This window comes from Pipistrellus hanaki (assembly GCF_964339955.1).
Source record: "Pipistrellus hanaki genome assembly, chromosome: 11".
In the NCBI taxonomy this organism is placed as follows: domain Eukaryota; kingdom Metazoa; phylum Chordata; class Mammalia; order Chiroptera; family Vespertilionidae; genus Pipistrellus; species Pipistrellus hanaki.
Genome location: NC_140513.1, coordinates 344,394 through 357,229, shown reverse-complemented (window position 1 = coordinate 357,229; position 12,836 = coordinate 344,394). Strand labels below are relative to the sequence as shown.

Here is a 12,836-nt window from a genome sequence, read left to right as displayed (position 1 = left end):
CGGCCGGGCGGGGACACAGCGCCTCGGGGGCGAGCGTTGGGCCGCAGCCGCTAGGGCCACCCAGGCCTGCACCTGCCACCTGCCCTGTCCACGCGCCTTCCTGGCGCCTGGCCTGCCTGACCTCGTCCTTCCTGCGCCTGCTCGCCGGCCTGCGCTGCCTGCTCTCGGGCCTCTCTCTCCGCCTGCCACTGTGGTCCTCTGTGTGCCGAGCATGCAACCGATGGGCCGAGACGCAGAGAGCGTGCAGCGGACGACACCGGGCGAGGTGTGGATCGCACCGGGAGCGGAGACGGGGCGGACGTGGCCCAGACCACGGAGGTCCTCTCCGCCCGGCTCCGCTGCCCCGCAGAGCGGCCCGGACCCCAGCGGGCGGCTGGCCGGGCGAGCTCCCTCCTGGGTTCCACGCGGACACCCGGGGGCCCCGTGATTCGCATGCACTTCCTCCTCCTGCAGCGGCCTGCTCTCCCGCAGGGCCCGGCCGGCGGGACCCGCGCAGCCTGCCCGCTGCTGCCTGCGGCTGCCTGCTCCTGACCTCGCTGTCACTGCTCGGCCTGCGCTCGCCTGGGCCCGGGCCGGAGGGCGGCCTCGGGCCGGCGCCGGCCAAGCCCCTGTCGTGGGTGGCGTGCAGTCCATGCATATATACCTTGGGTCCGCGCTTGTTGTCATAGGACAGTTGGTCGAGGTTGTCATAGTTCCTTTTTTTACTCTGATGAATAATGTGCACAGAGAAAATATGCAGACACAGAAGAAGATTATAAACGGTTGAAATGACGGCGCCAAAGCAATCACACCACCTCCTCGGACGTCTGCAGATGGCGCGTCCCTGGAGCTCGCAAACACCTGGGCCGGGCGGGGCGGGGCGGGGTGCTGGTGGCGGGGCCGCGGAGCTGGCTCTCGAGTCAGTCATACGTGGGAGGAAGGCGCCCCTGTTCCCCCATGCCACAAGGATCCCAAGGGACCCCCTCTTCCCCCCGTCCCCACGCCGCCCCGCCCGCCGTGCACCTGCTGTGCCCACGTCAGTCCTGAATGGGGTGAGCAGCCTCTCCGGGGCCTGCCCTGACTCCCCGCCTCCCCACACCCTCCCGGGCCTTCCTAAGGGCCCGTGCTCTGTCCTCAGTGACTCAGTGACTGCCCTCTGGAGAGGAGAGGGGTTGTGTACACGCGTGTGCACAGGGGGGCAGGCACGTGCCTGGGAGCATGAGCCTACATAAGCCACAGGGTGTGTGTGAGGGCATGTGTGTGTGTGTGTGTGTGTGTGTACACAGGAACATGTGTGTGAGCTGGTGGGTGAGTGTGTCCAAGGCCACATGCCTGTGCCCCGGTGCCCGGTGGCTGGCCTGAGGGAAGGGTCTGGGGGAGGTGTGGAGTGACCGTGAGGGTGTGCATGTGTGGCTGGTGTGGGGGGTGTCTGGTGAGGGTGGGTGTACACTGGGCATGTGAGTGTGTGAGACCCGGGTGGTTCGCCACAGGACCTGCTTGCCCAGTTTGGGGTGCTAGCAGCCAGCCCTCCCTCCCTCCAGCCTCAGCTGACCCCCAAATAGACACCCCCAGGCCCTCTGGGTCTGCTCTCAGGTTCACCCCCAACCAGCACCCACTCTTCCTTCGGGGTCTATGGCACTAAGCCTGCTGACGCCCTCTGACACCCCAAGAACATGCTCCTCCACCCCCTGGCCTGCTGCACTCCCCCCTCTGCCTCCCTCCTCTCTGCCTCCCCACTCTGTGCCAGCTTGGCGCCCCCGCCCCCCGGGGCTGGGGCCAGCGCTGAGGGCCAGGCTCTGGCTGCGGCAGCCCCTCCCTGGGCCTCTGGTGAGCACCAGGTGGCAGGGGGCGGGCAGTGAGGGGGGGTCACCCGGACCCCCAGAGATTGCGGTTCTTGTCGCTCAGCAGCCCTACAGCGTGGGGGTGGGGCTGGGAGGGGTCTGTGTACCCCAGGAGCAGGTGTCCCATGGCCTCCAGGCGGAGCCAGCCTGTGCTGGGAGGTGAGAGAGGGGGTGGGGCCTGATGGGGCAGGATCCAGGTGGAGGTTGGTGGAGGGTGATGGGCGCTGTGAGGTGGAGGGAGGGGCCGTTGAATGGTGGCAGCTGGGAGGCAGCCGGGCCCTTTGGGAGGGGCGGTCCCTGAGCAGTGCACCCCGGGGCAGGCTGCTGGGGAGGGGCAGGAGCGGCCCCAGTACTGAAAGTGGCTGGTGGGGGACTGCAGGGGCAGGAGGAGGTCCAGACACGGACCCTGGAGGGTGGGCTGGGGACACTCAGGGGCAGGAAGGAGGGTCCAGACGGGGACCCCGGGGGGGCGGGTTGGGGGACTCAGGGGCAGGAGGGTCCAGGGGACCCCGGCAGGTGGGCTGGGGGACTCAGGGGCAGGAGGGTCCAGGGGACCCCGGCGGGTGGGCTGGGGGACTCAGGGGCAGGAAGGAGGGTCCAGACGGGGACCCTGGAGGGCAGGCTGGGGACTCAGAGGCAGGAGGGGGTCCAGGGGACCCCGAGGGCGGCGGGCGGGTGTTTGCGGAGCTCCAGGCGGCCCTGCCTCGCCCGCAGGGACGGACACAGAGGAGATTCGGACTCGATGGCAGAAGCGAGTGAAATGAGCCGAGGACAGGCTGGGGCGGGCGCCGGACGAGGTGCTGGCATGCAGGATGGAGAGAGACAGCGGGCGGCGGCCGCCCGCGCCCACCTTGGACTCGCGCTCCTCCAGCAGCGTCTCCAGCCGCTTCTGCGCGGCCCGGCCCTCGTGGTCATCGCTGACCAGCAGGATGATGTGGTTCCAGCTGTAGACGCGCATCATCTCGAACCACACGCTGGACTGGTGGGAGTAGGGCGGCACGGTGCGCAGGAAGCTCAGGTGGATGCTCTGCGGGGGAGGGGGGGCGGCTGAGTGTGCGGCTCCCCCTGCTCCCCCCTCCTCCCCACGGTCGCACCCCCCTCAGCACCCCACGGAGCCCCACCTCCCCACGGCCAGCTGCCGCCATGGGGTGATGTGGGCTCAGAAAATGCTCCCTGAGCCTGACTCCGGCCGGTGTGGCTCAGTGGTTGAGCATCGACCTATGAACCAGGAGGTGAGGGTTCGATTCCTGGTCAGGGCACAGGCCTGGGTTGTGGGTTGGATCCCCAGTTGGGGGCGTGCAGGAGGCAGCCCATCCGTGATTCTCTCTTATCATTGATGTTTCTCTCCCTCTCTCTTCCTCTCCGAGATCAATAATATCCTATATAATAAAAGGCTAGTATGCAAATCGACCGAATGGCAGAAGGACCAGTCGCTAAGATGCACACTGACCACTAGGGGGCAAGGAGCTGCCGCCTGGTGGTCAGTGTGCTCCCTCAGGGGGAGCTCCACTCAGCCAGAAGCCAGGCTCATGCTGCCTTTTCCTCCTCCTCTGCAGCAGTTGGACATCCCCCAACGGCTCCAGGACTGTGAGAGGGTGCAGGCTGGGCTGAAGGCCCCACCCCAGTGCACAATTTCATGTGCTGGGCCTATAGTAGCTACACTAATAAGAGAGAAATATGCAAATTGACCGTACCTCCAGGACATCCATCAGACAATCAGAAGTATGCAAATTAACGCATCAAAGATGGTGGGTTAATTTGCATATGCAGGTGTGGCAGGGCAGGGTAGGGCAGGACACTTGCTATGGGGAGGGTAGGGAGCAGAGGGAGCTACAGGAGCTGCACTCTGGCCGGGAACGAAGACTTGCAAAGGCTCCGGGTGGTGGCTGGGAGCGAAGCCAGGGGAAGGAAGGCCTGTTCTTGCAGGAATCTCTGTGCAATGGGCCTCTAGTATATATATATGGTTCTCCCTGACATTCAGCCTCTCAGATATCCCCACTGGGCTTCCCCCAGGTCCTTCCCAGTGTCAGGTGACCAGGATATGTCAGGAGGCTGTGCCTCCTGCCCTGCCCTTGGGCTCAGCATCTCCAGGGGGGGAAGTGAGAAGGGGCCCCATCTTCCCAGCTGGTCCCCGGACTGTCCAGGCAGCACTGGCCGCCCCACTGGTGTCTCTGTGACCCCCAATCTTGTGGACCTGGGACCTGCAGACTGCTTTCCACCTGCTACCCCGTGGCCTGGGGCAGTGCCTTGGAGCCCAGGGCAGGAATACCTCTTCAGCCCTGGTTGGTCGTCCCAGTGGTTAGAGCATCTTCCCACAGGCCAAGAGGTCCTGGGTTCGATTCCCAGTCAGGGTACATGCCCTGGTTGTGGGCTCAATCCTCAGTGCATGAAGCAGCTGATCAATGATCCTCTCTCATCATGGATGTCTCTTTCTCTCTCTCTTTCTCTCTCTCTTCCTCTCTGAAATCAATAAAAATATACTTTAAAAAACAAGAGAAACTGGTTTGGCTCAGTGGTAGAGCGTCGGTCTGCGGACTGAAAGGTCCCGGGTTCGATTCCGGTCAAGGGCATGTACATTGGTTGCGGGCACATCCCCGGTGGGGGGTGTGCAAGAGGCAGCTGGTCGATGTTTCTCTCTCATCGACGTTTCTAGCTCTCTATCTCTCTTCCTTCCTCTCTGTAAAAAATCAAAAAACAAGAATGGCCCTTTGGCCATCACTGGTTTGGCCAACTGGTTAGATCTTGGCCCACAGATCAAAGGGCCTTGGGTTCAATGATCAGTCAGGGCATGGACCTCAGGACAGGGTCCAAGCCTGGGTAGAGACGGGTGCGGGAGGCAACCAAGCAGTGTGTCGATCACATGTACTGAGTGTGTGGTGTGAGGGTGTGTGAGAGAGACTGAGTGTGTGGTGTGAGGGTGTGTGTGAGAGAGAGACTGAGTGTGTGGTGTGACAGTGTATGTGTGTGTGTGTGTGAGAGAGAGAGAGAGAGACTGAGTGTGTGGTGTGAGGGTGTGGTGTGAGGGTGTGTGTGAGGGTGTGTGTGAGAGGGTGTGTGTGTATGTGGTGTAAGGGTATGTGTGAGTGTGTGTGAGTGTGTGTGAGTGTGTGTGTGTGAAGGTGTGTGTGAGGGTGTGTGTGTGTGAGGGTGTGGTGTGAGGGTGTGTGTTTGAAGGTGTGTGTGTGAGGGTGTGTTTGTGAGGGTGTGGTTTAAGGGTGGGTAGTGTGAGGGTGTGGTGTGAGGGTGTGAGAGAGAGACTGAGTGTGTGGTGTGAGGGTGTGTATGTGTGAGGGTGTGTGTGTGTGTGTGAGGGTGTGTGTGTGAGGGTGTGTGTGTGTGTGAGGGTGTGGTGTGAGGGTGTGTGTGTGGTGTGAGGGTGTGTGTGAGGGTGTGTGTGAGGGTGTGTGTGAGGGTGTGGTGTGAGGGTGTGTGTGAGGGTGTGTGTGAGGGAGTGTGAGGGTGTGGTGTGAGGGTGTGTGTGAGGGTGTGTGTGTGAGGGTGTGTGTGTGGTGTGAATGTGTGTGTGAGGGTGTGGTGTGAGGGTGTTTGTGAGAGTGTGTGAGGGTGTGTGTATGAGGGTGTGTGTGTGGTGTGAGAGTGTGGTGTGAGGGTGTGGTGTGAGGGTGTGGGGTGAGGGTGTGTGTGAGGGTGTGTGTGGTGTGAATGTGTGTGTGAGGGGGTGTGTGTGAGGGTGTGTGTGTGTGAGGGTGTGTGTGTGTGAGGGTGTGTGTGTGAGGGTGTGAGGGTGTGTGTATGAAGGTGTGTGTGTGGTGTGAGGGTGTGGTGTGAGGGTGTGGTGTGAGGGTGTGTGTGTGGTGTGAGGGTGTGTGAGTGTGTGAGGGTGTGTGTGTGAGGGTGTGTGTGAGGGTGTGTGTGTGGTGTGAGGATATGTGTGAGGGTGTGTGTGAGGGTGTGTGTGTGTGTGGTGTGTGTGTGTGTGAGGGTGTGTGTGTGGTGTGAATGTGTGTGTGAGGGTGTGGTGTGAGGGTGTTTGTGAGAGTGTGTGAGGGTGTGTGTGTGTGTGTGTGTGTGAGGGTGTGTGTGTGTGAGGGTGTGTGTGTGAGGGTGTGTGTGAGGGTGTATGTAGGGTGTGGTGTGAGGGTGTGTGTGAGGGTGTGTGTGAGGGTGTGGTGTGAGGGTGTGTGTGAGGGTGTGTGTGTGAGGGTGTGTGTGTGAGGGTGTGTGTGAGGGTGTGTGTGTGAGGGTGTGTGTGAGGGTGTGTGTGTGAGGGTGTGTGTGAGGGTGTGTGTGAGGGTGTGTGAGGGTGTGTGTGAGGGTGTGTGTGAGGGTGTGTGTGAGGGTGTGTGTATGAGGGTGTGTCTGTGAGGGTGTGTGTGAGGGTGTGTGTGAGGGTGTGTCTGTGAGGGTGTGTGTGTGGTGTGAATGTGTGTGTGAGGGTGTGTGTGAGGGTGTGTGTGTGGTGTAAATGTGTGTGAGGGTGTGTGTGTGAGGGTGTGGTGTGAGGGTGTGTGTGAGGGTGTGTGTGAGGGTGTGTGTGAGGGTGTGTGTGAGGGTGTGGTGTGAGGGTGTGTGTGACGGTGTGGTGTGAGGGTGTGTGTGAGGGTGTGTGTGTGAGGGTGTGGTGTGAGGGTGTTTGTGAGAGTGTGTGAGGGTGTGTGTATGAGGGTGTGTGTGTGGTGTGAGAGTGTGGTGTGAGGGTGTGGTGTGAGGGTGTGGGGTGAGGGTGTGTGTGAGGGTGTGTGTGGTGTGAATGTGTGTGTGAGGGGGTGTGTGTGAGGGTGTGTGTGTGTGAGGGTGTGTGTGTGTGAGGGTGTGTGTGTGAGGGTGTGAGGGTGTGTGTATGAAGGTGTGTGTGTGGTGTGAGGGTGTGTGTGAGGGTGTGGTGTGAGGGTGTGTGTGTGGTGTGAGGGTGTGTGAGTGTGTGAGGGTGTGTGTGTGAGGGTGTGTGTGAGGGTGTGTGTGTGGTGTGAGGATATGTGTGAGGGTGTGTGTGAGGGTGTGTGTGTGTGTGTGTGTGTGTGTGTGTGAGGGTGTGTGTGTGGTGTGAATGTGTGTGTGAGGGTGTGGTGTGAGGGTGTTTGTGAGAGTGTGTGAGGGTGTGTGTGTGTGTGTGTGTGAGGGGTGTGTGTGTGTGAGGGTGTGTGTGTGAGGGTGTGTGTGAGGGTGTATGTAGGGTGTGGTGTGAGGGTGTGTGTGAGGGTGTGTGTGAGGGTGTGGTGTGAGGGTGTGTGTGAGGGTGTGTGTGTGAGGGTGTGTGTGTGAGGGTGTGTGTGAGGGTGTGTGTGTGAGGGTGTGTGTGAGGGGTGTGTGTGTGAGGGTGTGTGTGAGGGGTGGTGTGAGGGTGTGTGAGGGTGTGTGTGAGGGTGTGTGTGAGGGTGTGTGTGAGGGTGTGTGTATGAGGGTGTGTCTGTGAGGGTGTGTGTGTGAGGGTGTGTGTGAGGGTGTGTCTGTGAGGGTGTGTGTGTGTGTGAATGTGTGTGTGAGGGTGTGTGTGAGGAGTGTGTGTGTGGTGTAAATGTGTGTGAGGGTGTGTGTGTGTGAGGGTGTGGTGTGAGTGTGTGTGTGAGGGTGTGTGTGAGGGTGTGTGTGAGGGTGTGTGTGAGGGTGTGGTGTGAGGGTGTGTGTGACGGTGTGGTGTGAGGGTGTGTGTGAGGGTGTGTGTGTGAGGGTGTGTGTGTGAGGGTGTGGTGTGAGGGTGTGTGTGAGGGTGTGTGTGGGGTGTGTGTGAGGGTGTGGGGTGTTGTGTGTGGTGTGAGGTGTGTGTGAGTTGTGTGGGTGGGGTGTGAGGTGTGTGTGTGAGGGTGTGTGTGAGGGTGTGTGTGTGAGGGTGTGTGTGTGAGGGTGTGTGTGAGGGTGTGTGTGAGGGTGTGTGTGAGGGTGTGTGTGAGGGTGTGTGTGTGAGGGTGTGTGTGTAAGGGTGTGTGTGAGGGTGTGTGTTTGAGGGTGTGTGTGTGAGGGTGTGTGTGTGAGGGTGTGTGTGTGAGGGTGTGTGAGGGTGTGTGTGTGAGGGTGTGTGTGAGGGTGTGTGTGAGGGTGTGTGTGAGGGTGTGTGTGTGAGGGTGTGTGTGTGAGGGTGTGTGTGAGGGTGTGTGTGTGGGTGTGTGTGTGAGGGTGTGTGTGTGAGGGTGTGTGTGTGAGGGTGTGTGTGAGGGTGTGTGTGTGAGGGTGTGTGTGTGAGGGTGTGTGTGAGGGTGTGTGTGTGAGGGTGTGTGTGAGGGTGTGTGTGAGGGTGTGTGTGAGGGTGTGTCTGTGAGGGTGTGTCTGTGAGGGTGTGTGAGGGTGTGTGTGAGGGTGTGTCTGTGAGGGTGTGTGTGTGGTGTGAATGTGTGTGTGAGGGTGTGTGTGAGGGTGTGTGTGTGGTGTGAATGTGTGTGAGGGTGTGTGTGTGAGGGTGTGGTGTGAGGGTGTGTGTGAGGGTGGTGTGTGTGAGGGTGTGTGTGAGGGTGTGTGTGAGGGTGTGTGTGTGAGGGTGTGTGTGTAAGGGTGTGTGTGAGGGTGTGTGTTTGAGGGTGTGTGTGTGAGGGTGTGTGTGTGAGGGTGTGTGTGTGAGGGTGTGTGAGGGTGTGTGTGTGAGGGTGTGTGTGAGGGTGTGTGTGAGGGTGTGTGTGAGGGTGTGTGTGTGAGGGTGTGTGTGTGAGGGGTGTGTGAGGGTGTGTGTGAGGGTGTGTGTGTGAGGGTGTGTGTGTGAGGGTGTGTGTGTGAGGGTGTGTGTGAGGGTGTGTGTGTGAGGGTGTGTGTGTGAGGGTGTGTGTGAGGGTGTGTGTGTGAGGGTGTGTGTGTGAGGGTGTGTGTGAGTGTGTGTGTGAGGGTGTGTCTGTGAGGGTGTGTTCTGTGAGGGTGTGTGAGGGTGTGTGTGAGGGTGTGTCTGTGAGGGTGTGTGTGTGGTGTGAATGTGTGTGTGAGGGTGTGTGTGAGGGTGTGTGTGTGGTGTGAATGTGTGTGAGGGTGTGTGTGTGAGGGTGTGGTGTGAGGGTGTGTGTGAGGGTGTGTGTGTGGGGTGTGTGTGGTGTGAATGTGTGTGTGAGGGTGTGTGTGTGAGGGTGTGTGTGAGGGTGTGTGTGTGGTGTGAATGTGTGTGAGGTGTGTGAGGGTGTGTGTGTGAGGGTGTGTGTGTGAGGGTGTGTGTGTGAGGGTGTGTGTGAGGGTGTGTCTGTGAGGGTGTGTGTGAGGGTGTGTGAGGTTGTGTGTGAGGGTGTGTCTGTGAGGGTGTGTGTGAGGGTGTGTGTGAGGGTGTGTGTGAGGGTGTGTCTGTGAGGTGTGTGTGTGGTGTGAATGTGTGTGTGAGGGTGTGTGTGCGGGTGTGTGTGGTGTGAATGTGTGTGAGGGTGTGTGTGTGAGGGTGTGTGTGAGGGGGTGTGTGTGTGTGTGTGTGGTGTGAATGTGTGTGTTAGGGTGTGTGTGAGGGTGTGTGTGTGGTGTGAATGTGTGTGAGGGTGTGTGAGGGTGTGTGTGTGAGGGTGTGGTGTGAGGGTGTGTGTGTGGTGTGAATGTGTGTGTGAGGGTGTGTGTGAGGGTGTGTGTGTGGTGTGAATGTGTGTGAGGGTGTGTGAGGGTGTGTGTGTGAGGGTGTGGTGTGAGGGTGTGTGTGTGGTGTGAATGTGTGTGAGGGTGTGTGAGGGTGTGTGTGTGAGGGTGTGGTGTGAGGGTGTGTGTGTGGTGTGAATGTGTGTGAGGGTGTGTGTGTGAGGGTGTGGTGTGAATGTGTGTGTGGGTGTGTGTGTGAGGGTGCGTGAGGGGGGGTGTGAGGGTGTGTGTGTGGGTGTGTGTGTGAGGGTGTGGTGTGAGGGTGTGTGTGAGGGGGTGTGTGTGGGTGTGTGTGTGGTGTGAATGTGTGTGTGAGGGTGTGTGTGAGGGTGTGTGTGTGGTGTGAATGTGTGTGAGGGTGTGTGTGAGGGTGTGTGTGTGAGGGTGTGTGTGTGGTGTGAATGTGTGTGTGAGGGTGTGTGTGAGGGTGTGTGTGTGGGTGTGTGTGTGGTGTGAATGTGTGTGAGGGTGTGGTGTGAGGGGGTGTGTGAGGGGGTGTGTGTGAATGTGTGTGTGAGGGTGTGTGTGAGGGTGTGTGTGAGGGGGGGTGTGAGGGTGTGTGTATGGGTGTGTGTGTGAGGGTGTGGTGTGAGGGTGTGTGTGAGGGGGTGTGTGTGGGTGTGTGTGTGGTGTGAATGTGTGTGTGAGGGTGTGTGTGAGGGTGTGTGTGTGGTGTGAATGTGTGTGAGGGTGTGGTGTGAGGGGGTGTGTGAGGGGGTGTGTGTGAATGTGTGTGTGAGGGTGTGTGTGAGGGTGTGTGTGAGGGTGTGTGTGAGGGTGTGTGTGAGGGTGTGTGTGTGGGTGTGTGTGTGTGTGAGGGTGTGTGAGGGTGTGGTGTGAGGGTGAGAGCTCGCACAGCTGCATGTGCTGGCGCCTCGCCCTGTGTCCCTGAGCCCAGGCCCGGTCTGAGCAGCCGCCCGTGAGCCCGCAGGCACGGCCATGGCCGGGGCGCCGTGGTCTCAGGCCGGCGGGGCGGCCGGGCGGCCGGGGAGGCTCACCTTGTCGGAGTAGATGGACATGCGGGTGGTGAGCCCCAGCACGGGGATGCGGTAGAAGCCGGCGGTGTAGGACACGGGCGTGGGCGTGAAGTGCTCGTTGGGGGTCGGGGGGTGGCTGACGAGGATGGCGTAGACCTGCGGAGAGGACAGCGTCAGCGTGAGCGTCAGCGTCAGCGCGAGCGTGGGCGGCCGTGCCCTCACCCGGGCCGTGTCCGGCAGGGGGCAGGCGGGTGCGCCATCTGTGCCCACACAGCACGGGGAGCGCCCACAGGCAGCACCCCGCACCGCCTCTGAGATCCACAAATGGCGGGTGAGTCAGAGGCAGAGGTGGCAGTCTGGTGGCACTGAAGACAGTCAGCGGCGAGGCCCCCCCTCCTCACAGACAGGGTGTGAGGCCCCGCCCCCTCACAGACAGGCTGAGGCCCCACCCCCTCACAGACAGGCTGAGGCCCCGCCCCCTCACAGACAGGGTGTGAGGCCCCGCCCCCTCACAGACAGGCTGAGGCCCCACCCCCTCACAGACAGGCTGAGGCCCCGCCCCCTCACAGACAGGCTGAGGCCCCGCCCCCTCACAGACAGGCTGAGGCCCCACCCCCTCACAGACAGGCTGAGGCCCCGCCCCCTCACAGACAGGCTGAGGCCCCGCCCCCTCACAGACAGGGTGTGAGGCCCGCCCCTCACAGACAGGGTGTGAGGCCCCGCCCCCTCACAGACAGGCTGAGGCCCCGCCCCCTCACAGACAGGGTGTGAGGACCTGCCCCTTCGAAGACAGGGTGAGGCCCCGCCCCTCACAGACAAGGTTTGAGGCCCCGCCCCCTCGCTGACATTGTGAGGCCCCGCCCCCTCACAGACAGCGTGAGGCCCCGCCCCCTCGCAGTGGGGGTGCAGGTCCAGGGCTGCCCTGCTCTTACATAAGCGGCTGCATTGCGGTGTCCCGCAGGCTCATTGGCATTCAGCGGTCGTTCTGGGCGGATGGCTCCCAGCGCGCCACCCCAGTCGTGTCCTCCCCCGCAGCCTCGGTGCCTGGCTCCCCCACTGTGCCCGCTGCCTCCTGCCCCAGCCCTGCTCCCGCCTCCAGCACTGGCATGTCCCCAAACAAGCAGACCCGTGGCCGGGGCGGGAGGAGGGGAAGGGGGACTAGAAGCCAGAGCGATGATGCCCGGGGCGCCATCCTGCTCAAAGCCCTGCTTCTCTGGCTGGACAGGCGCCTCCGCTGGACCCGGAGCCCCATCCCTCCCCCCCCCCCCCACACACACACTGACTGCCTGTCACACGTCTGCACACACTGGTCAGGCCTGAGCCCTTCTGGTCGCTGGTGGGTGGCAGGTTCCCAGTCTGGGGGCCAGATGGACGCTGGCTGCCAATGAATCCAGCCCCTCCAGCCCGAGGCAGCTGACGGGCCCTCTCCGCGGGGGGCGGGGGGAGGAGGAGGAGGAGGAGGGCTGGAAGGTGGATGGAGGGGGAGGGGGAAGGGGGAGGGGGGAGGTGAGGTTAGGCGGGGAGGGGGAGCTGGGGCAGGAGCGCACCTGGCTGGAGATGAGGTCCTCGCACACGGACAGGGCCATCTGGATGGCGTTGGGCTTGTGGGTGACAGACGTGGCGTTGAGCTGGATCTTCCAGGCGCCGTGTCGCTTGTTGGCCTGGTTCACGGCCTCACGGAACACCTGCTCGTGCTTCCGCGTGCTCAGCACCGCGCCAATGTTGACGATCTTGGGGTCGCAGGCGGCGCGGGCGAAGGAGCAGGAGAAGAGCAGCGCGAGCGGCAGCAGCCGCATCCTGCTCATGGGCGGCGGGCGGCGCGGTGCCCAGCGCCTCCCCGGCCCCAGCGGGGGCCCCGGCCGGCCTGCGCGCACCCGACCCCGCGGGCGGCGGGCGCCGGGTCCCCGGAGCCTCAGGCCCGGGGCGTCCTCGGGAGGGAAGGGGGTCCGGCGCCCTCGGCCGGAGGAGGGACCGTCCTGGGCGCGCGCGAGTCCGGGCACCGAGTGCCGGCGCTGTCCGCGGTGCTGACGGTGCGGGTCCTGACGCTGTGGCGACTGCGGCAGCTGCGGAGCCGGGAGCGGGACCGCGTCTCCCACCCCTCCCGCCGCCCCCGCTTCCTAACACGGAGCCGCGGGGGCGCCTCCCGCGCCGGAGCGAGCGCGCCGCCGGCGAGCCTGTGCCAGCGCGGGGCGCGCGGGGGAGCCCGGCGTTGCGGGTGCGGGTGCGGGTGCGGGTGCGCGCTCCGTGGAGGCGTTGCAGGGACGGAGCCGAGCTGTGAGCGGCCCGCGGGGGGCGGAGTAAGGGGGGCTTCCCGCGTCACGGTGCGCGGCCCCGGGTGGCTCTGAACACGACCGCATGCTGCGTGCCCGTGTGTGCGAGCCTGCGGGCACGAGCCCTCCTCCTCCTCCTTCTCCTTCTCCCCCTCCTCCTCCTCCGGGATATTTCGGGAAGATTCTGGGGCTGGAGACCCAGGGTGTGGAGGGGCCTCAGCCACATCCTCCTGGAAGAGGGGGGGCGGGGGCTCTCTTCTCCAGAAGCTCAGACATGAGGGACT

The 12,836-nt window shown here is 62.5% G+C and overlaps 1 protein-coding gene across 8 annotated transcripts in view; it reads right to left on the bottom strand.

Annotated features, from left to right (window-relative positions):
- Nucleotides 1-12,625, bottom strand: part of GRIN1 (glutamate ionotropic receptor NMDA type subunit 1) — a 29,763-nt gene extending 17,138 nt beyond the window's left edge. The window contains exons 1-4 of one of the 8 annotated variants that reach the window (XM_084898500.1): nucleotides 11,830-12,625; nucleotides 10,304-10,438; nucleotides 2,671-2,847; nucleotides 644-706 (exon numbers count right to left, since the gene is read on the bottom strand). In XM_084898500.1, the coding sequence (XP_084754626.1) occupies nucleotides 644-706; nucleotides 2,671-2,847; nucleotides 10,304-10,438; nucleotides 11,830-12,087 (633 nt within the window). In that variant the 5' untranslated portion in view covers nucleotides 12,088-12,625. The remainder of the gene's footprint in view (nucleotides 1-643; nucleotides 707-2,670; nucleotides 2,848-10,303; nucleotides 10,439-11,829) is intronic. The other 7 variants (XM_084898501.1, XM_084898503.1, XM_084898505.1 and 4 more) reach the window with 7 other exon arrangements.
- Nucleotides 12,626-12,836: the final 211 nt, after the last annotated feature.